This window comes from Musa acuminata, chromosome BXJ2-9, assembly GCF_036884655.1.
Source record: "Musa acuminata AAA Group cultivar baxijiao chromosome BXJ2-9, Cavendish_Baxijiao_AAA, whole genome shotgun sequence".
Taxonomy (NCBI): Eukaryota; Viridiplantae; Streptophyta; class Magnoliopsida; order Zingiberales; family Musaceae; genus Musa; species Musa acuminata.
The window spans coordinates 49,107,264-49,131,116 of NC_088346.1; the positions used below are offsets into that span (position 1 = coordinate 49,107,264).

The 23,853-nt window shown below is 37.7% G+C and overlaps 3 protein-coding genes across 4 annotated transcripts; 2 read left to right on the forward strand and 1 right to left on the reverse strand.

Moving 5' to 3' along the window:
- Window positions 1-19: 19 nt before the first annotated feature.
- Window positions 20-8,211, reverse strand: LOC103999363 (uncharacterized). Its single transcript, XM_009421109.3, has 15 exons — window positions 8,046-8,211; window positions 6,865-7,051; window positions 6,652-6,763; window positions 6,419-6,562; window positions 4,705-4,809; window positions 3,015-3,098; window positions 1,524-1,639; window positions 1,327-1,428; window positions 1,144-1,257; window positions 952-1,008; window positions 808-874; window positions 675-728; window positions 509-583; window positions 364-399; window positions 20-243 (listed from the first exon to the last, which is right to left on the reverse strand). Exons 2-15 carry the CDS (start codon window positions 6,891-6,893, stop codon window positions 130-132), a joined length of 1,209 nt encoding a protein of 402 aa, XP_009419384.2. The 5' UTR covers window positions 6,894-7,051; window positions 8,046-8,211; the 3' UTR covers window positions 20-129.
- A 2,862-nt stretch (window positions 8,212-11,073) lies between these two features.
- On the forward strand, window positions 11,074-12,827 carry LOC135623816 (protein ELF4-LIKE 3-like). 2 transcript variants are annotated; one of them, XM_065127194.1, is made up of 2 exons: window positions 11,074-11,231; window positions 12,255-12,827. In XM_065127194.1, exon 2 carries the CDS (start codon window positions 12,310-12,312, stop codon window positions 12,646-12,648), a length of 339 nt encoding a protein of 112 aa, XP_064983266.1. In that variant the 5' UTR covers window positions 11,074-11,231; window positions 12,255-12,309; the 3' UTR covers window positions 12,649-12,827. The 2 variants fall into 2 exon arrangements, with proteins under 2 accessions (XP_064983266.1, XP_064983267.1); XM_065127195.1 differs by lacking the exon at window positions 11,074-11,231 and adding an exon at window positions 11,294-12,101.
- A 2,950-nt stretch (window positions 12,828-15,777) lies between these two features.
- LOC103999365 (E3 ubiquitin-protein ligase RGLG2) lies at window positions 15,778-23,711 on the forward strand. Its single transcript, XM_009421113.3, has 11 exons — window positions 15,778-16,166; window positions 19,657-19,741; window positions 19,839-19,979; window positions 20,063-20,176; window positions 20,248-20,345; window positions 21,789-21,868; window positions 22,103-22,208; window positions 22,303-22,430; window positions 22,528-22,750; window positions 22,934-22,990; window positions 23,269-23,711. Exons 1-11 carry the CDS (start codon window positions 15,870-15,872, stop codon window positions 23,347-23,349), a joined length of 1,410 nt encoding a protein of 469 aa, XP_009419388.2. The 5' UTR covers window positions 15,778-15,869; the 3' UTR covers window positions 23,350-23,711.
- Window positions 23,712-23,853: the final 142 nt, after the last annotated feature.

Sequence of the window (23,853 nt, forward strand, 5' to 3'; positions counted from 1 at the left end):
AAAGAATATACTGGAACTGTGGAGTGAAAACGCAAGGATCAATAATATATCAATATAGAGCCACAGATCTCTCTATATACACGCAATAACCAACCGATGAATGAAGGGAAAAAGAAATAATACATGAATTTAAACGCCTGTTGAGTTCAGGGGGCTGATCCCTTTTGAAAGATAATATGCCTTCTCAGCTTCCGACAATCGCTTCCGAAATATCCCCCACTCTTTTTTGCACCTCTCTCTGACCTGTAAAAAATCAGGAGATGTTTGGAGCATTAGGAGGGCACAATAAATCCAACAGCAATCCAACAAGCACGAGCGAGAGAGAGAGAGAGAGAGAGAGAGAGAGAGAGAGAAGCCACTTACCCCTTCCCATGGTGCCTTGCCGTTATCTGACTGGCCCTGCCAAGTAGAAAGAGAATGTCAAAGGAGGAGGCCTATATGACGAACAATCACAGAAGCTCTCACAAGACACTCAGCCATAGCAACACACTTTGGGTTGTCCTCGTACCTGGTTTCCAAGCGAAGGAACCACCTGATGAATGATCCACTGTGAATCTACGACTCCAATTTTCTCATGAGCCGGCTATGTAGAGAGATACAAAGATCAACATAGTCAGATATAATTAATTACAGCCAAAAGAGCAATGACAAAGTCAGTCAATTCTGCATTGTACCTCTACGCATTTTCTTAGAGCAAAGTCGAGGCCCCATCCATGGACCAAGTCATTCTGCATCAGTAATGCGACTTGAGGAATAGCAAACAGAGGTAGGCGTACACAGCACCGAAACAATGAAGATCCACCCTACCTGAATCATGTGCCATACACAACGCCATGCATCCCTAGAGAACACAGTTGCCATTATCTCGACGAACCTGTTAGCAGACAGTATTTAGTTTTGACGTTAAGACGAGAAATGCAGGCAGGGCAAAAATTAGTAATGCATGCATACGCTGCACATGGGGGCAGATGGGGGTCGGCACACCAGCCTGGTTTTTCCTCTGTTTCCCTATGACGAAAACAGACCATGCGTCAGTTACCCTGGTATAAAGGCAACTTAAAAAATAAATTCGGACCAGATATCAGACAACAATCTTGTAAACATTTATTCCCAGGCAAAAAAAAAAAGATTTAGAAAGCTCACTTGTGGACTTCACGGTCACCTCTCCTTTTTGTCATTTGCCATGTTAACCCTTTGTCAGGCTCTAATCCAGGCTGTGAAATCTCCAGTCCATGCTTCTTTACTAATCTGATATACCTAAGATATGAAAGTTTATTACGTTAGGCCTTTTTAAAGGATTTCTTGCTTAACAAATTCATCACTTACTCTTCGGCATCAAAATGCTGAACTCCTAGGTCCTCATCCCAAATGAATATGTACTCGTATGGGGCCACAATGTCAGGGTGCAAAAACCTTTTGGCATACCACCTTACATGAAGTAACAAAATTAGACACTTCTAAGTTTTGACCATGTCACGTAGAGTAAACACATAAAGACCACACAACTAGCAAGAGATGATCACCATTTAGTTTGCTTCCTGGTGCTCACATGAATAGCTCGTTTTGACCACTCAAATTCATCCCATTCAGAAGTTCGACCATCATAATGAAATAATAGTATTGCGAAATTTTCAGAGAACTGTAGGATAGATTCTCACAATCAAACAACTACAGCAAAAAATTCTTCAAGTAACAGTTAAATATATAAGGTTTAACTTGTTATCATAGACAAACTAAATAAAAGTATAATTACAGTCTACAAAGCCAATTTCCTTGCTCCAGTGTTCAAACTCCAGAAGCAAAATAACAAAAAGTCAGTGTCTGTTCGAGTTAAGAAACCATACAAGAAACTGCTTCAACAGCTACTTAGCAGTGTCAGAACCAACTTAGGGAGAGAGTAAATCCCTTCTTCATTCAATCATATCAAAAAGAAATAGTTAATTGAGCTGCATAATTCAATATGTGGCATGATGCAACATATTGAAGCAACTATGCCCAACCCATGAAACATGAAGAAAGCTACGCGGCATTAAGCAGCATCAACACTACTACCATGACTCAATGTTTCACATATTATGCAACCGTGGTAAAAAAAAAGGGGTGGGGCGAGTTTGTAGTTTATGTCAAGATGTTGTGGTTTCACAAAGGCTACGTAGAAGTGCTCTACTTCAAGTCCATACCCATCCCTCTTCCTTGAACCAGTTTTTTGGGAGCTACAAAACGTGTAGGTGGGAGTTGAGCTTGTCTGGGTTATTTTTAACCGTCCAAAGCCTAAGTACCATGATTACTAAAAGCTACATTTGACAACCTATGCCCAGAACATTGACCTGGGAAGGTGAAATGGATGTACAATTTGACTTGCATGGATCCAATTGGGAAGCCAGAACCAGTTCATTCTTTATTTTATATATGGAAAGTGAACAACTAGTAGCTCAACCTTAACGAAGCCAGTAAAACAAGATCCACAATAAGTTAAAAAGACAATCAATTAAACCTCCTGTATCTGTTCGCTAAGCAGATAAGCCAGAGATAATGATCAGAAAAACAAGCTTATAGCACAAAAACACATTGCAATCAGCAACTATTCTTGCACCATATTATAATTATAATCGAAGGTTCTGAGACCTCCATACATGCAGCTCCACTGCTTCCAAAATGAGCACGAAGATATAAATTGAATTCAATAAAAAAAAGAGTTGGCAATCAATCTGAGAGGGAAAATAAAAATGAAAAAACTGGAAAACAGGTAAACTAGTGATCAATCTTTAAACATGAACTTCAAATTCAAAGTGGAAAAGGAAAACAAATTGTATTGGACTTCTTCAAACCAAATGATGTGGCGGAATAGAATTTACAAACTACACGTCCATTAGTGAAATTCAAAAAAATCAGAAACAGGAAGTTATCATATATATTTGATTTAAGTTTCTGTATAGTAACAACAAAAATATTAGAAAACATGTACCAGTTGAGAATCCTTTTCTCTAGAACTCGGTTAACAGCTGAGTACTCACCTTTTTAACAGCAGCATCAATGTTCTTTTTCTGGTCATATCCAACAGTGAATGTCACAAGATATTTCTGCCGGGTGATTAGATCCTGCATCATTCAATTTAAACAATAGAGGCAACAACTTTAGGTAAGACAGAAATACACGTGGCCACAACATGAAGACAGGTTCCAGAAAATTGTTAAATCACAATTGAAAGCAAGCATATCCATATTAGAGAAAATGTTGACCGATATAGAATCGGATAAAGCTAGAGTCAAGACTAGCAGAATACCCATTTTGTAACAATCCCATGCAGCATTGAACTTCAAAGCTACACACTAAGAGCAATCTAGTCTAAACCCAATATATGAAGTTTAAGAGGAAAAGAGCATCCTATGATTTCTGAAAAGCTTGCTTAAATCTGGTTTATGACCAAATGGTGAATATTAAAAACAAACATAAAACACATAACAACTAGATCTAATTATTCAGCTTCTAGTTAAGTTGGAACTCTTTTCTATGTTGATAGCACGGGTTACAATCTGAGTCCAGGGGCCAGCTGCTGGACCAGCATGGTATTAGTATGGGGAAGAATACTGATGCTACGAATCAGTACCAGTTGATACCACCCAGATGTGAGAGTGAGAGTGAGAGTGAGAGTGAGTGAGAGAGAGAGAGAGAGAGAGAGAGAGAGAGAATCTGTGAGCTCAGTAAAATAAGCTTACAGAATGGTATATCCTATACTGCACTGAACCAGACTAAATCACTTGGTACATGTCTCGGTTGTCAAACTGACAAGTACCAGCCATAAGGGTGGTATTTTAAACCATGTTGATGAGTCTGGCAATAAAATATAACATATACCAAATTGAAGAACATCTGTTCAGATCATACTAGCAATTTGTTCTCATAATTGCTTAACTCAACATACGCTTCCCACTAGATTATCATACAAGATGACACACATGAAGGTTCACATTGGTTCATAACTCAAGCTTCTATATGTATATTAATGTACAAAGAAACAATCTTCACATTCAGTAGAGCTGTATAAACTTTAATTTCACAAAAAACTTGGCCAAGCTTAGAGAGCTGTCATGGCATGAAGCCACCGCTGTGTCACGAACTTAGCTAGAATTGCCTATCTCATGAGGTACCCTTGGACTAGCATGGGCAAGAATCCATGATATGATACCTTCATAAAGCATGGGGCAAAACATGACGGCATGGGAGCCAGGCAAACCCATGGCTGCATCAATTGCTTTTCACCATATGTCAACTTCAATATTCATTTCACATCAAGACTAAGAACATAAATTCATAAAAAAATGTTTCTTAGAAGAATCACGCCCAGGTTTGAGCTTTGATGATCTAAAAAACAATAATATACTGACTGCAAAAATTTGACTACAATATTCTTGCATAATTGGTTAAAGGGTCCGTTTTTAGTGTCTGAATGAAATAATATATATGGCATCTCACAGTGCATATTTATTGTCATGCTTAGAATCTAGCAATCATGTGGAAATTTTTTGTGCGTGTATATTCCACATATATGCAGTCTAATTGGAAATTCAATATGGTTATAACAATCAAAAAATAAGTCATGACATAATTCAAGAATATTATTGCCAAAAGAATACATCAACTATCAAGAAATACATCATTAGATTAAAAAAATGTCTTGAGAAAAATTCATCGAGAGCTACCTACCTCATCTGGGTTACCCCATAATCTGCGCAAATAAAAATCTGATTCTGGCACAATGATGCCAGGTGGTAGTCTTTCTGCACCTCTGGGATTTGTAGGAACATAAATCTGCAAGACAGTCAGTATAAAGAATCAAAATTCCAGTAAATCCTTTAACTAGAGTTGACATGAACCATTGTCCCATATCGTAGGGGATTTCACTTCGAAAAGAAAAAGTTCATCCCAACAAAATTCAAGTCCAATCTGTAACCAAATGTTGCATATATTGTTTGTGCATTATCAAGTAAAAAATATATAAGAAGAGATACATGTGCATATTTCCAAGAGACACAATCTCCAGTACCATATCTGTACTGATCCAGGACTGCACCAATACAGGTTCGAGCTATACCGGCGTATCGTGTGTCAGTACATTGGTACATACCAACTTCCAGAAAAAACCTGAAAAGATGTTGAAAAATCTTTAAACTTTATTGCCGGTGAAAGCCCTGTTTTGGACACTAGGAGGTACAAGCCCTATATTGGACACAGGGAGGTACAAGCCCTATGCTGGACATAACGTCAGGTTCACCCTAGTCTGCATGCCGATAGGCTATCGGGCTGGTAAATACTGACTGTACCAATAGGTGGTATTGTAAATATTGTAGATTGCATAATCACAAATATGCCCAGTTTACCCTGGTCCGTGCACTGGTAGGCAGTCAGATCAGTAAATACCATCCATACCAATGGGCAGTATTGCAAATCCTGTAAATTACATAATCAGATACCTACGTGTTGCATGTATCGACAAAAATATATACTACAATAGATAAGATATTCCATGGAAGTAGATTTAGTATATATATACATTCAGATATATATACACTAGTTTGCACAAAAAATAAAGTATTTTCATCATGTCGAGAAAGGACTTTCCAAGAGAAGAGGGGTTTGGATAACTTAAAAATTAATATAAAATATAAATGCAAAATGGATGGCACTATCAGCCATGCATTCCCATGTTTGTTGAATTATAAGTTTCTGACATCATATTCTCAAATTTTCTCCGGCTATTATTGAAGTTTATATTTGTATATTTAATTTTAGTTCTAGTTATACTAAAAACTCTTGTTTCTAAGAATTATCTTGATAGTTTATGTTTAAAATTAAACTCCCAGTTCCTCTCATAAACTAAAACAACATCTTCAACAGAAAAACATGCACCAAAGAAATATCTTCAATATACCTAAACTTTAGTTTGCTAGTAAAATATACAGATAGTATTAGGAGTGAAAAATTGATTTCCTCATGTTATTCATATTATTTACAGATTATATAAAGTTATCAACTCTCATCTCTCCAATCCCAACAACTCCAGCTAATATAACATTAGAGAAAATTAACTCAACATAAATGTACAGCCAGAAAAGTAATCCAGTTTCTTTCATTCACATGATGGAAAAATTTTATGAGACTACAATAGCACCATCTGGTCACATCGACAGTTAGATCCTTTTAATCATTCAAACTCCTCATATTACAGATGATCTTCTCCAACGTAACTATAATTAAAATAGAATACCAAATTCACAAGCCATTTCATTTTTTGCTCTGCATCCCAGATTGTGTTGTCCAAGGACTTCACAATAAAAGTGAATATAAAAAGCAAGTACAACAAACCATGAGATAAGCAAAAAACAATTAGCTGGAGCCAACAGCTAGAGAAGCAAAGCACCTTTAAAGTATCAGTTGTGTTTGAAGTAGCGTTATTTCTATTTTGAATATTAGCTGAGGTCCAAGCATGGTTCAATAAGGTTTGGGTAGTGATGCCTGAATTCCTGTCTTCAATGTATGATATAATACTGGAAGGAAAGTGAAGCTGCAAAATTTAGCAAGTAAAATTATCATTTCTTCTGGGAGCATTAGTTTTGAATATCAGAAAAAGAAAGTAGCAACAAAATCATTAACCTTGGTTATGCTGACTGTGGGAAAGGAAATGCCTATCAAGTAACCTAACACAATTCCAATGACTGTTGAAATAATAAGCCTCATGTTCTCATTTGATTTTCTGGGAAGGGCACTGCAAGTCACAAAGTAACATACATCAGATTATGTCAAGCATAAATACAGTTCTTCAGTGCAAAAGCTGCATAATCTAAAATGATTTAATAGCTTAGGTACCTGCGACCACCAGTTCCAAATTTTGCCATGTCTTCCAACTTTAGAATTGAGAAGCCAGAGCAATATTTCTAAACAAAAGCAGCTTCACATTGTTCGGGAGGTTCATAATTATTGTTAAATTATGAAAGAGATGATGGCATCACCACAATTTAAATATGAAGAACAGAAGTCAGAAGCACCATAAAACCTGGTTTGAGAAAAGGTGCCAACGAATTAACATACTGCACAGGCATCACAATCCAAGGATGCAAGGAACCACTAGAAATAATTTAATTATCCGGAAAAAAGTTAGATCTGGAAAAACTTGTAACCAAGTCTGCAAGCAATAAACACTTTGACCAGAATGAAAATTAAATATGCTGGAAATTGAACTGAAGTTTAATTCTATCAGAATGTCTTTAGAATAGTAGTGACATCTGGAGACCTTGACCACTATTTATAAAAAACCAACACCAAGTACAACTGCCAAAAAAAATCCAAAAATATGGAAGAAAAAGCATTCATGATCACAAGAATAACACCAGTCCATAAAGTAACTCAAAAGTTTCAATAAGAAAACATTCAAACCCCATGCATCATCAGTCTATATAGCTGAAATTTTGTAAAACTTAGCCTCGCAAAGAAGGAGAGAAATAAAATTAAAACTAAAATAAGATTATAAAAGACTGTATATGCAGCTGCAACAGGTCTTACACCGCAAGAAGTGATTTCCAATAGTTTGTAAGGAGACCTGGCAGCATGTCTTAACGGTCTGAAAAGATCATTTGGATAGCCATTTGAGCCCTAGAAATGGGTGACCTAGGCACAGGGAGTTGATGGGTAAGATCTTTAGAAGAGACTTGAAATCTACATTTCCCCATTTCAACCTCCATGCTGTCCTCCCTCAGTAGCCCATACACCCAGCAAAGAAGGAAAGGAACTCAAGAATGGACCTTTCAACTCCGATGGCCACCAAATCGTCTTTCAAACAGTGAACATTTAGAGAGCATCGAACCAAACTAGTCACATGTAACAGATAAACAAATCGAAACCATCACCGCTAAACATCTTAAACGTATAATGAATCATCGTTTCTCCTCGCGTCAGACCACAGCAAAATCTCCCATGAAAGCAGGAAAACACAAGCAAAATCATGCAATTCCTTGAAGAAAAGTAGGAAGTAGGAGGCGAAAAGAAATCACCTGGACGGGATCAAGAAGATCTGAGACCCACGGATCGATCGGAGAAGCAGCAGGCGTCCCCCTCTCGCCTGTATCTCGAATCCACCGCCTTCGGCTCGATCTCCAGATATGATTCGTATTTGGGATATCAACGGGGTCGGTTGATCCAATCGTCGACCGACGATAAATAGAAGAGACCAATGGAAGGGCGAGAAGGACATCAAAGAACACGAAAGAACAGCGAGATCATTAACTTTATAGGTTTAACGCGACACCTTCCCATACCTTTCGTTCTATTGGAGTAATTATCGGACCCTCAAGGTGGGTCCAAGCAAGATTCCTCAGGTAACCTTCTCGGGTACGAACACACAAGTTTCTAGAAATAATTGCTCCGAGTTTTAACTACCATTTACGGCTAATTCGGAAGAACAGCAAAACTTCTTTTACCTACTAATAAGTTCCCTCGATCACCCATGACTTTTGGTTGGACTTTAGATGGGACCCATATATTTTTATCCAATGCGAAAGCAGGTAGGTGTCGGAGGACATGTACTCTTTGTTCCGCAAAGGGGATTGCTAGAGGTGTAATTGGGGCGGGAGGGTTTAAGCCGGTTCGGAATCAGTAGACCGAAATCTACCTAACGGTTCAAGTTTTAAAACATGGACCCACCCCATTCAAAACGATTGCGACTGAAGGCGTGTTCGGTGGGTTAGGGCACGATAAAAGACGATGACGAGCACAATTCGGTTCACTCGCGTCTCCGATACGAAACGAACCACACAATTTGACACAATCAATTTGGTGATGGCTTAGGTTTATCTCTCTGAACCGATCCTGGTTCGACTCGAACCGGATGTGAACCGGTAACCGGCGCACCGCCTCCAACGGTACAAAGGAAATGCGTCAGACACCGCAGGTCAGCCATCGCCGCCAATGCCACGCCGTTGGCGGCCACCCCGTTCTGCCAAGCCTAGGCCACCTACGAATCGAGACCACGTCTACACTCTTCAGCATCGACTCCGCCCTCCGCTGGTGGTGGAGGTCCGGCTGCAGGTAGCTAAAGGATACATCCATTACGTTATGGTTGGGGTTGGAGAAGTCGGCCAGAATAGTAATGCCGGCATCGAGAAGGGTGCCTTCGTCGAGGAAGACGAGGTAGACGATCAGCATGCTGCTACGGACCGTGTGATGGGGGTGGGTGTGCCGGTGGGCTTGTGGGGCGGCTCCCAGTCGGTCGCTGGTGGCGGAGTTCCTCTGCTCGTCTCTCTCGGAATGGTATTGCAGATAAGAATGGGGAAACACCGCAAGATAAGTAGAAACTCTTCCGTTTTTATGGATTCATACATGCTGTTTAGGTGTGGAATGGCTGCTTCTTCGATTGCGGGCATCAGATCCCGCAAGAGTATACCAACTCCTCGCCCTCAACCCATTGCAAAGAGATTTGCATATGCATCGTCTCAATAGTATTTCAACACCATGCATCTCATCGGATAAGCCCAAGTCATAGATTAGCACTGCGGATTAGACACTGCACTTATTTTATGTCTGCTGCGCTCCACCTCCCACCGCCTAACGCACGAACTAATGGACATGTAGACTGGCTTTCCATTTGTTTAACTCCATGACAAAGGTGATGGAACAGTAGCAAAGATCCCAACCTAGTGTCTAGATTTGACAATAGGAAACCTTAAATTACAGCACTCTTGGGTTTCCGTGTGCCACGCCGGGACGTAGAATAGTGTGCACCAACACAAAGATACTTTGATTGCATGCTGGCCTCAAGAGGGTCTCTTTCTCCGAAGCAATCAGTTTATGGATTGCACATGTCATGACAGTCTTTTGAGTGTTGTTATTTATCAGACATGATGGCTGTGAGAGCTGCTGAGCTTTGAGGTATCTCCACAATTTACTTTGCAGATTCTACAACTGCACTGAGAACCATGAACCGAATAAGCTAACAGAGGAAATGTGAGAAGAGGGGAAAGCATGAGAACCTGTCAAAAGCAGAGCTGTGACAACTTGGTTATCATCATCTTCTTCCTTGAGAAATGTTTCCTTTTGATTTGTTGGACACTTGGATTCTGCACTAATTCTTATTTTGCCAATTCTTTTGTCTTGCTTGCACTTCCTCTGGGAAAAATTAAATTCTTGTTTACCCTTACAATTATCTCAAATTGGACAAGATGGAGTTGTAGAGTATGATTTCATATACTCCTAAACAGGTTTATAGTTGGGAAAACAGTTGTAAAATTCTTTATAAGATTTAGCAATGAAATTGTTTCATGATAGTCTTTGCTTGACCAAAGTTTTCTCAAACACTTGTTTATATCTGAGTTAATCCAGGCTTAATATTCCATCATCCATGAGTCCAACACCTTATTCCTATGCAAGTCATGACTAATAAAAAGTCATAAGCCATTATTCTTACATATTTATTAATTTAGTAGCAAATATGTGTCACTCATTTATATATTTCTGTCTTTGTTCCTTATAAAAAGCACATGACATGAAACAAAGTCTTTATCTTTATTTGTGCAAATAATCCTACAAAGTTTCAACAACAATTATTTCTTTATTTATTTTTCTTTTTCTTCAACAGCTCATCTAAGTTTTCCTTTGTAAAATTTGCCAAGCTACTCACATTTGACTTTCTGCAAATTGTTTATGTGGAAGGAATTGATGTCACAGAAATAATTGTTCAGATTCTTTGTATTATTAAACTTTGCACTTCTACTTGTAATCTTATCTCAGCTCTGAATGTTGATATAGAAGACATGGATCAAATAAAATGAAAGAAACTGGACAAGGAATGGATGGGAAGTCTGGATTGCTTGAAACTACTTGCCATGAGAAACTAGCATTTCATGTATGAGAACTTCAATTTTCCTTTTTTGAGTTGCATGTTTGATCTTTCCGCATGACATGATGTGTGAGTTTTAGGTTTGTGAAGGTGACTTGACCAAGTAGAGAAAACCAGGAAGTCTTCTCTCAGGTGCACATCTATACATCACCCACAAGTCACCCCCCTGCATTCTTTGTTTAGTCAGTAGACCCACTGCTATATATAGTCACATAAGTGTAGATTCTGGTCGCCAGTTCATACTCTCTCACATTTCCTCAATCTATTTCCTCTCTCTCTCTCTCTCTCTCTCTCTCTCTCTCTCTCTCTCTACATGCTGGGATTGTTGGAATTTCCAACTCAGAAGGTATGCCTGATGCAAAAGAATATGTACCTTTGTTTCCTTTCCATGTTCTTGTGGGATCTGCTTTTGTTTTCCTGCTGGTCTGTGAAGGTTATGGAGGATCTGACATCAAAAATTGTATCTTTGTTTTTTGTTTGTCTATCCATGTTTCTGAAGAAAATTGTTTAGAAGTATGGCTCAAAATATGATATTTGTTGCTGGATCCTCTTCACTTTGCTTTGGAGGAGAGTTTTCATTTTCCTTCTTTCACTTTTTTTTTCCAAATTGAAAATACTAGATTAACTGCTCAAAAGTCTGGAATTCAGAGGTAATGATGCTACAAAGTTGAGCTGGCAAGTTGCTTTGCCACAAAACAGAAGAACCAGAGCTCTTAGCAAAAGATGCTGCCCAATTTGCAGCAGTGTTAGCTTCTCTGAAGATATGGTTGAATTGTATCTCCAAGAAATTACCTTTGAGCTTCCTTCTTTCACTTGATTTGATGCTATTCTTCCATTTGTTTTCTTCTCTCAAGTTCAGGTTCATCTTAGCTGCAGATTCTTGTCTTCACATGGCATAAAATATTTCTCTAGAACACATGAAAAGCAAGATGATTTCATCCCCTCTCACCCCCCTCTTTTTTTTTGCTTTAAATTAAAATGTCAATCTGCCTTCCCTTTTGCAGTACATTGGCTGTTCTCATTCCTTTGCTTTCTTTCTGCCATGTGGTTGTTCCCAGTCCTGTTTGAGGTTTTTGTTATAGACCAGCTTTTCCATGCTGTCATGTAAAGATTTTGTTTGTTGTACACATTGTGGAAAGGAGACTAGGAAACCATGATCTCTCTCTCCTTTGTCCCTGCCTCAGCATCCCTCTCAAGCCCAAATACCACTCGATAGGTGCCTTCCTTCTCTCTCTCTCTCTCTCTCTCTCTCTCTCTCTCTTTGCCTTTGAGCTTTATACTCGGTAGCTCTCACAGTTTCCTTGCTTTCAAAGCTGTTGTCAGGATCCTTCTTACAGTATAGACTCTTCCTTTTGTTGTCATCTTTCAGTGCTTGGTTGGATTGACTCGATCGCCAGCTGAGGAGGATCAGATTGGAGGTGGAAATGGAGGGAGGAGACACCTTCTCAGTCCATGGAAATGGAAACCAAGTGGACAACAAGGCCTTCCATGCCTTCCAGAAGAGCTTCGTTCAGGTGCAGAGCATCTTAAATCAGAACAGGCTACTGATCAATGAGATCAACCAGAACCATGAGACAATGATCCCCGACAACCTTGGCCGCAACGTCGGCCTCATCAGGGAGCTCAACAACAACATCCGCCGTGTCGTCGACCTGTACGCCGACCTCTCCCTCTCCTTCACCGGGCCGATGGAGGCGTCGTCCGGGGGCGACTCCGGTGGGAAGCTCGGCCACAAGAGGGTTAGACATGTCAACGAGTCATAGTCGCTCATTGTTCCATGTTTAGTGTCCTCCTGTTGTCCAGTGTCGTGCTGTTCCTGCTCTTACGGGCCAAAGACCTTCGTCTTATCGCGTGTGGTGGTTGTCTTCCTTAGATGCTTTGATGTGGCAACAAGAAAGCAGCTTTGGTACCCATCAAACTTCAGCTGCATCTTTTCCCCTCTCCTCTGTGATTACTTTGATTGAAGCATGAACAGCCATATGACATGCCTTGGAAAAAACGTAGAACAGGTATCAAGAATAAAGCAGCTGAATGATGCTGCAGGAGACAGAGACCTCTATAAAGTGGCGCCACAGAAGAGGACAAACAACATAAAGCCACCTCACAGCTTATCATATCTGCTTAGAAGTGGTTCCTTGTTTTCTCCCACAGTGTGCAGAAACCAGATCAAGGAAACTGGCTTCCCTTGCTAGATTCCTTCACTCTCTTCTCCATGTTGATTGCAATGGGCTGTCTTCTAATGGACTAACCAATGCTAATCTATTTCATCAGCATGCTCAGATGATGGCCCCAGGCATCAATATGTTAGAAAACTAAGGAGTGGGTGATATGTTTCATGATGCATAGAGAGAATTACGGCAAGTGCATGTGTTGGTAGGGGTATCAATCATCCAGAACATAAGGTTTCGATGGATTTCCATGTGGACTGAGTTGACCAAACAAAATGAAAGGGATTGAAAGAGTAGGTTTGAAGCTTTTCCAAAGGCACTGATTGCTGAATATGACAGACAGTCACTCAATCCTTGTTGAGATGCTCCTGTCATTTACTTTCTGCCCCCAATGCTGATGAGCTTGCAGATGTTGTTTGCTGGTTGGCTAGCTGGACAAATCTGGAGGATGATTTAGCATCATATCAATCAGTGATCACCTGCATTCCCTCTTTATGTTTGTCCCAAATCTCTCTGCAAAATGCTCCTCAACCTAAATGTATCTTTCACATATATGTGCTGGATTAAATGCAGTTCTGTATACTTCTGAATTCTGATCTTTCAGGCCCTTCACTTCTTAATATGCTACACTCTCTCTTACATGATTAGAAGTGAATGCTATGTAGTTGGATGAAAAGTCTATAAGCGAAAATCGTTGTCGATGTTTGAGTCAACCCGACGTAATCCAAACTTGAGAGTGCAAGACTATCCGACGTAATCCAAACTTGAGAGCGCGAGACTATCCTAAGGTGGTGGCTGAGGTAGCTCCGATGTGGCTCCGAAATATCTATTCTGATCTTTCAGAATTGGATGTTTCGTTGTTGGATGAAGCAAAAGCTTAGAGTGGAACCTGAGAGTCGTCAGATCTTCTTCATCAACTCCTTGTATGTTTGACTGGAATGAAATCAATGAAGCATAAGAAGAAGAACTTTTTTCATAGAAGAACTCCAAATATGGAAAGACTTTTCTAAGAAAAAAATAAACCTTAAAAGTCAGAATTTGATTGTTCCATAAAATCGTCACGTTAGATTATGATATTTCATATCTTCTCTTCTCGTCTATCTATAAATTTCATAAATTATGATATTTTGAATCTTTTCTTTCTCACTATGTTAAGTTATAAATGGATGATATAATTGGATGAAGTAAAAGATTGGAGTGGAAGGAAGGGTTATCGAATCCTCTAACGTTAACTCCTTCTCGTATGATCAAGTGAAATTAAATAAGTATACTTAGACAAATATTACGGTCGATAAATATTTTTAAATTTTTAAAATTAATATTAATAGAGAATAAGAATCAAGTATGAAAAAGACTTCTTTAGGAGGAAAATAAATTTTAGAAATAAAAGTTTGATTATTCTATAAATATTATAAAAAGAGACTTACTATAATTTGACCTCACATAGGGAAGAATTTAATTTTTTTTTTCATTAAACATAAACCTGACATTAATGTTTTCTATTTCACAAACATTCCCATTTTTAATGTATTATTGTGCAACTAATAAGTGTTGGAATTGGTAAAATGAGATTTCATATGTAGTTTAATATAATAATGAAAAAATAAAAATAAAAAAAACCATTAGCAAATAGATGGTGTTATGATCATGATTTCATATTTGATTAACTAGAAGTGTGTACCAAAAGGCACCAAGTTCTTCAATGACAAAATCAATGGTGCATATAAATAGGAAATTCAAATGAAGACTTTGGAACATGCCCAAAAATTATTTTCAGGATCAAGTCAAGAATGAGAAAAAAGAAGAAATAATCTTTATCAAGTATATTTTAGGCATTTCTTTCATGTTTGAACACTTATTCTAGAAGGAGGTTGATATAAGTACATGTATGCATTTATTTAATATGAACAAATGGGAACTCCAGTGCTATTCTGGTCACAATAAATGTGATTGCTTCTTTGTCAAGATAACATATTTGACTATCTAGATTTCAATATAGCATTTATGTAGATAGCTAAGGACATGCATATATCCCTTCAAATATTTAAATCATTCATGTTGGTCACCAATAAAATTAAACTATTAACTCTCTCTTAAAATTTTATCGATTATTTGAATATTTATTTATTAAACTTAAATTTAAAGGATAAGTATGAAATAATGGCATATATGATTTTTTTTTAGAAACTATTATGTTTTTTATACAAAGAATAAATAGTGAAGACGGAATTTGAATGCAAAATCTTGTCAAAGTCTTTAAGAACCACTTAATTATGACGAATAAGATTTTTGCAAGTTCTCACTTTAGTCAACTTTAAATATATATATATATATATATATATTATTTATATATTCAACATTTCTTTGGTCAACTTAATACATTTTTATGTCATTATTTCACAAGTATATATATATATATATATATATATATATATATATATATATATATATATATATATATATATATATATATATATATATATATATATATATATATATATATATATAGCGTTTGATTCACCACGTTGAGCAATCAGTCAAAAGCGGAATTGCTTTTGCTGTATGCTTTGTGGAAGCAAAAGTGTTTCCTAGGTGACCTAACTTTGTCATCTTATCTAAAGTAGCACACACGGCTTGTGTTTGTTTTCTGCTTTCGTCCGTTGGCTCTGGTAAAAGCAAAAGCACTTCCTATAGTTGGTCTCATTCAGTCCATCACGTCTTGTTCGCCAATCATTTTGTCTTTCCTCTCGAGCCAGTCTTACCCCACTTCGTTCCTTGTTGTTGTTGTTGTTGTTGATGGTGGCGGTGAGGTCTTGATGGGGGGTGGGAGCTCGAGGGATTCAAGGTCTCGCTACAGATCCTACCAACAGCGGAGCCATTCGACGGAGCAGTCTTCCCCCTGGGGGCACAACTATTCTCAAGACTACGACCCCTCGCCCCCTCCTCCGCCACCTCCTTCTTGGAGTTATGCCTCCCCTCCGCAAGCGTACCCCCCGCCGCCGCCGCCGCAGCAGCAGCAGCAGCAGCAGCCGCAGCACAGCGCTGTGTCGAGGCCGAGGACGCTGGATCGGCGGTACTCGAGGATAAGCGACAATTACAACTCGCTGGATCAGGTAATCGATCTGTCTTCTTGATTTCTCTGAAATCCATGGAAGGAGGGCACACTAGTTGCTAGATTCGCATGTATTTAGATCATAAGAAAATAAGATTGAATTTGATTATGACATTTTGTATAAATATAATTATATCAGAACCCTTAGATCTTTGCTATGCGAAACAGTTTTGATGTTCCATCTGGTCAAACCCTAAGTGTGATTCAGCGGTTTCTCGATTTTAGTTGCTTTTACTTTCTTTTCCTCTTCTTTCTTCTCCAGCGACAAGTTGGAAGGAAACGAAATCATGTAGTGAGGTTGGGAGAGATCTGTCATGTTGTGGTGTTTTAGGTAGGGGCGTCTTGGTGACTGGATAATGGGGAGGAAGACTAGATGCAGAATCTTGGTCAACAGTGCGGTTGTAATTATGGTTTTGATACGAGAGAAATAGAAAACACAGATATTAGCAGTGGTTGGGATTCATGATCTTTGATGTGTGTGTGTCGGCAGGATTGGAAATTTTATATATCAATAGAAGTATTATAAAAGGCATGCCTAAGGAGCAACTGAGGCATGAGGCCTAGTGAACCTCAACTCAGATGGGTGCGCCTTTGGTCGCATAAAATTTTCTAACTGCTCAATGCCTTATGATGCTAAAGGTTACCTTTTTGGAGGAAAAAAGTGATTCCAATCAACGAAGAATCTTTTGCCTATTGAAAGACAGAAAGAGGCTAAAATGATTGGGTGTCACATATCAGTTCATTGACCCTCCCCCAGACCTCACATTGACAGGAGCCTCATGTACTGGGTACACTCTATTTTTATATCGGTTCATCCTCCTTGTCTGAGCCACAGAGCCAGATTATTAATTTTGGTTAGTTGGATATTAGTGAATGATAATTTCATCTCATTTCTACTTATTTCTTATCTCGCTAAATATTTTGATAAATACTTATATCATGTACTTTTGCTACACCACATTAGAATTCCGATAAAATTGGGACGCTGGAAAATCTAGCAAAGATGGGAGAACAAGGTCCAGTTTGGTTTCTGGAAAAAGATTCAAACTTAACCAAACTGCATGAAAAACTTAATTGAAATAAGTTTGGTTTGGTTGTCTATTGTATTTTGTTTCCAAGATGTATTATGTTTCAAAGGTAACTATACTATAAATAATTTTACATGAAATATTAATTTTGGATGACTTGGTTATCTGGACGTTATTTGGTTTGGTCCGTACCAGTTTAGCTATGTCTGTTGCCAAAACACTTGTTTTTTGTTTTCCTTTCAGGACATTTGATGCCTCGCAGTTAACATTGGACCAACCCATTCAATCATGATCAAGTTTTGGCTAATCGTAATTGCTTTCCACGAAATCCTTGTGGATTCGCTAGGTATTGGGCCATTAAGCCATTTGTTGCCTTTGGGATGCATCTTGCCATTCTCAAGTCCTGATCGATCTCTGACTAACCTATGACTGTTTCGTGTTACTTCAAGAAAAATATGATCTCATTATCTGATTCGATCAAAGTCATATTGCAACTACAAATCCTACTATCAAGTCCTGATCGATCTTTGACTAACCTATGACTGTTATGTGTCACTTCAAGAAAAATATGATCTCATGATCTGATTCGATCAAAGTCAAATTGCAACTACATATCCTACTCTCAATCCTGATCTTGATTTTGAATCTTTGGATCTTGTAAAATCATAAGGGTGAAATTTATTATATTATGTTTATACGTGTAATGAATATGATTAAACCACTTGTGTTCCAAATTTGTCAGAATGAAACATGTTTTCTTTTGTGATTATCTTATCTGATCTGGTTGAGATTGTTCATATAGTTGCTGGCTGATTCAGGTCCCATCCGAATTGTGGCTTATTACTGACAAAGTGAGTGAATGGTTGGTGGATGTGGCTTGAAGATAAGAACCATATTGGCACTGATGTTGCAGGTGGTGGCATAGTCATTTGGCTTGGCAGCAGGTTGAGATGAAAGAGAAATGACATAATTCTTAAAAATATCTCGTATCCAGGTTTAGCTTAGTGTCTGCTGCAGCATGTGATCTTACACCATCTTGGATATCAGCCTTTTCACCTAAAATTCTAGATAAAAGACTTGAGTTTGAATAGGTCAGGAATGTATTGATGGGAAATGTCTTCTCTAAGATGCACCAAATGATAATAGGACATGCGATCTAATACCATCTTGGATAGCTGCATTTTCACCTAAAAATTCTACATCACAGCCTTGAGTTTGAATAGGTTCGGAATGTTTTGATGGGAAATGACTTGTCTAAGATGCACCAAATAATAGCGGTGTTGGTGTGTAAAGTTAAACAACAGTGACACCACAGTTAGTTGAGGCCTATTTTCCATTGAACATATCCAAATTAAATTTCTTGAGACATTCTGTATCAGAATAACTTTGCACCTGACCTAGAGTGTAATAGATATTTTATTGTTCTCGGTTTCAATATAGTTGATGTGCTGTTAGTGTATTTTGCAACACCATGCTTGCTGCTTGTGGTCTAGTTTAATCAATTTGTATTTCGTATTAGCTATTAATGTTGTTGATTTACTTTTCTTTTTGTACTCTGCAACCCAGCAACACATAGGACTTCCAATAAGTTTTAGTTCATATAGGGAATCCTATCTGTGGAGAATCTTCTTGTTCTCCTGTGCAGTGATAATATTGTTCTCTTTTGGTGCTTAAAGTCCTTAATCTTGTCAGTGTGGAGAGGATTCTATTTATGTTATGGTGTTGATTTTGTTGAAAGCTTAGGGCTTTTTGATTCTTGTCTAAAGACGACATACAAGTGATACCTCTTAAAGTTGCAGCATCATTACCAATATTAAAATGTTTTTTTTTGCTTCCCTCTAATTCATCTTTGCTACATTTTTTCCTTTGTTTTTGCAACAATTTTCTGTTTAACTTAGAACCTTTTCTGTGATAGCCTCAGACACATTCATAACCCATCTTTATTCTCATTTCCTATCATTTTAGTGGCCATCAATCATGATGGTGAAATCCTAAATCTCTCTGGATTTTGGAATCATTATTGCTTATATTGGGTACTGCTTTGATTTAACTACTACAGCAACTTTTAATGAGATTATCACTCAATTGATTTGATTCTTCATATAGATCCATTTTTTATGGTGTGGTCTATATGAGTCCAAAGTGGATCACTTAGGGGCATATTTGTAACATATTGGTGGAGATATAGCTTGGCATGCTAGTAGTATCTATATCACTTCTTGTGCTTTTTTGAGCTTGCAGATGTGTGTGTGTATATATATATATGTGTGTGTGTGTGTGTGTGTGTGTGTATGTATATATGTATATGTGTATATATATATGTATATATGTATGTATATATTTACATATACATATATGTAAGTATATACATATATATATGTACATATATACATATAGTAGTTTCACCATGCTTCCTATTCTTTTTCCTTTCTAACTAAAATAGTTTGAAAATTTCTCATTCAGGTTACTGAGGCTCTTTCACAAGCTGGCCTTGAGTCTTCAAATCTTATTGTTGGTGTTGATTTCACGAAGAGCAATGAGTGGACTGGTGACTCTATTACATTGAATACATTTTAGTCAATTACTAAATGTAGTTATAATATCGAAATCAAATATACTGACACTAGACATCATCTGATAATTAGGTAAACATTCATTTAGAGGCCGCAGTTTGCATCATATTGGTGATTCACCAAATCCATATGAACAAGCAATGTCGATCATTGGACGAACCTTATCAGCATTTGATGAGGATAACTTGATCCCTTGCTTTGGTTTTGGAGATGGTAAATATCATCTGAAGTAAGGTACTTTTTAAGATTGTTATTTTTTATGTGAAGATGTTGAATTTTTCTTTATGATTTGGCAGCATCAACACATGACCAGGATATCTTTAGTTTCTATCCAGACGAGAGACCATGCAATGGCTTTTCAGAGGCCCTCGAGCGATACAAAGAACTTGTACCACATTTAAGATTAGCTGGTACTTCTGCTGTTGTCAACTATTTCTGGCATATGTAATTATTGTGACTTAAAAACTTCTTTTCCCTCTAGGTCCAACCTCGTTTGCACCTATCATTGAAATGGCTATGACCATTGTGGAAGAGAGTGGAGGGCAGTATCATGTCTTATTGATAATTGCTGATGGGCAGGTATGATATTTCATATTTATGTTTATGTAATTGTACTTGACAAGGATTTAAATCTTGATCAGAACTGGTTTTTGTCATCTATCAGACTATTTTAATACTGGTATATTGGGTGGTACATAAACATGTACCACCCAGTACCATCGAATAAAACAATAACAAATTGTTGTTATATAGGTATCAAGGTTTTGTTTTGATATTGGTACCGTTGGACCAATAGATACTGGTGTATATTGACCAGCATGGTCAGATTTGAGACCTTGGTTTTTGATGCAATTTTGGTGCATCTTTGGGTCCAGATATAGATACCTAGAGACAACTTGGAGGAGGCAGTGACAGTGACTTTACTGTTGCGTAATGGATGAGGCATTAATCTTGATGATGTGATAGTAATTTCAGCTAATATGTGCAACGGCTCATAAGGAGTTTTAGCAATATGAAATAATTAGTTTTCTTGCTTTTATGGAATTTGTATAGCATTTTTATCTGTTGAAATGGTAGAGAAATAGGAGCAATTAAAAAAGTAGGTAAGGACATCCAGAAGTCTTTCGCTAGGACTTTTCACTATCCCCCTTATTTGCCAACAGGTTAATTAAATTAGAGTATTGTAAACTTGTTCATTTAATATTATTAACAGACTCGTCTGTCTTTATTGCTTGCTAGCTTGGCTTCTGATTACAGATTTTATATATGTTAATGGTTGTACAATCGTGAGTTGGCATAATGGGAGTCCTGTTAAAGATGAGCTTGTTCAATTAATCAAATTTATCCTTAAATGATGGCAACACTGTAAAACAAGGCTATAGGTTGTGTGTGGAGGTCATTGGGATGAGTCCCAAGGATAGGGTCATATTGAGAAACTTCTACAGAATAGTGATTGATGAAACAGTGATGACAATGTCTTTAGTGGGACTTAAGGAGCCATCGAGGACAAGATTCATCTTTCTTTGTGTTTAGCTCTGCAACTTTTAGTGTGTCCTGTCGTTGATTAACCCATCAGTTATTATCTCCTTCCTCACTTCCATCCAAGTCCTTTCTAGTTTTCCTCTTCTCTTTCGACAACTCTAATTTGATGAACGTACATTGGATTACTATGAGATCTTCTTTGATAGTTTGAGAAAAAGGAAAATATGATGCTCTATGCTGTTATATATATATATATATATATATATATATATATATATATATATATATACATATATATATATATATACATATACATATATATATATACACACATATATATATATACACACATATATATATATATATACACACACATATATATATATACACACACATATATATATATACACACACATATATATATATATAACATTATGGTATTTGCTTTCTTACAGTCAGTAATTTGGTCAACTGTGGTCCTTGCTTGTGTCTGCTTATTGACATTGATGATTTTCTCATAATAATAGTGTGCTTACACAGGTTACAAGGAGTGTGGATACTGAATATGGGCAATTTAGCTCTCAAGAACATAAGACCGTTGAGGCAATTGTGAAAGCTAGGTAAAAATAGTATTTCATTTCTTTCATCTGTTGTTCAAAGAATCCCATAACAGGTAGAGATCAGGTGATTCAATGGTTTTATATATTATCTAAATAATATAGCATAACAACTATGAATACCAAAATGCTTTTTATTGATGTCATGGTCATCTGTTCATTTGATTAGTATGGAGAAGACAGTTATTGATGACTTCTTGTTACTAATGTACCTGTCCTGATACTTCTTTGTTGTAGTGAATTTCCCTTGTCTATAGTATTAGTTGGAGTTGGAGATGGCCCTTGGGACATGATGAAAGAATTTGACGATAACATTCCTGCACGAGCCTTTGACAATTTCCAGGTAACTTTTGGATGCCAAATATGTATAAGTTTATACTAGAATGGGTCTTTTATCTACTGTAGCTTTTATCTCTATGAAACTGCATATTTTCTAGTTTGTAAATTTTACGGAGATAATGTCAAAGAACATGCCCCAAGCGAGAAAAGAGACTGCATTTGCCCTTGCAGCATTAATGGAGATACCTTCACAATATAAAGCAACACTTGAACTGGGAATTTTGGGGTATGTATCCAAAGCTTTTGATCTGATTTTGCTTTATCTATAGACCATCTAGTTCTGCTTTCTCTGCACATGCTTTGATATCTTTGTTATTGAACAGCCGTCGTTCTGCAAAGTCTCCAGAGAGGGTTCCTCTTCCTCCACCTGTTGGAGGCTATGGTAGAAGCTCTGTTGGTTCTAACAGTTTTAAATCAACCAGTTTCCAGCAGAGTGCACCATCATACTCTGGCTATGAGACTGCATCGGTATTGGCGTCCGCATCTGCATCTGCATCTGCATCAAGTACAACTCCTTCGGCACCAAGTTCTTCATATGATAATCAGGTACACTCCCGAAGAGATGTGACATTTTGTTCCCTTCAATATCTTATAGTGCTGAAATCACATCTCAGTATTCTGTAGTATGATCCAGAATGGTGTTCTGCTTTCAGTGATTGTCATATGTTACTACTTTTTTCCTTTGCTCAAGCTTTTGCTGACAACAGTCATTTGTTTCACTCTTGGCAGATTTGTCCGATTTGTCTTACAAACCCCAAGGATATGGCTTTTGGCTGTGGGCATCAGGTGAACTTTCTCACTGCCTATCATTTTTTGGTTGCTCTTTGGGAACATGGTTTATGTTGTAGGTGTTTAGTGACTCTATAAACTGGCTTCTTGTGCATTGTTTTATATGGCACCCAACATCTTTTGCTCTTTGAAGAAAGAGGTATATGTTTTTCTGACCAATGAGTAGATTTCGTCTGTGTTACGTCTTTCATTTCCACCTTCTTAACCTAATATTGATAGTTACCAGCCGTAATCGGTCACAGTAGGCTTACACTATCTAGTCTTCTTTGCATCAGACGTGTTGTGAGTGTGGTCCCAGTCTTCAAACATGCCCCATCTGCCGTAGCGAGATTCATACCCGAATAAAACTCTTCTGAGGTGGCATCTGTTTACGAGAGCCATGTGCTGCTGCCAAAGCATAAGATGAGTTAGATTTCATGAATGGAGCTGCTATCTTCCAATCCACTTGGGTACGTTGGAAAATTGTGAGTGCTGTAATCTATTTCTGGGTGCTATCGATCTGTACCTTTGTACATAGACCTTGCGAGGCCAATGCAGCATATATCTTGATATTTGCACGACCAATTTAGCTCTAGAGATTTTTCTTCTTTTCTTTTTCATTGTAAAACAAAGTCTAATTCTTTTCATGGTGTCTGTCATGCTCAAGGATTCATCAAGTAATTTGTTGTTTAAGTACCGCCGTCGGCATGTCAACGGAATTTAAGACACTTTTTGCTCATCAACCACTCCCAACTCATGCTTGTCCATTTATATGGCATATTCTTTCGGAAACTTGTAATTTATGTCTTTCGAAATCTGTGGTTGGGTTTTAGAAAATTAATTGATGTTTCCCTATTGATCGAATGGCTTGTAGATGTTTG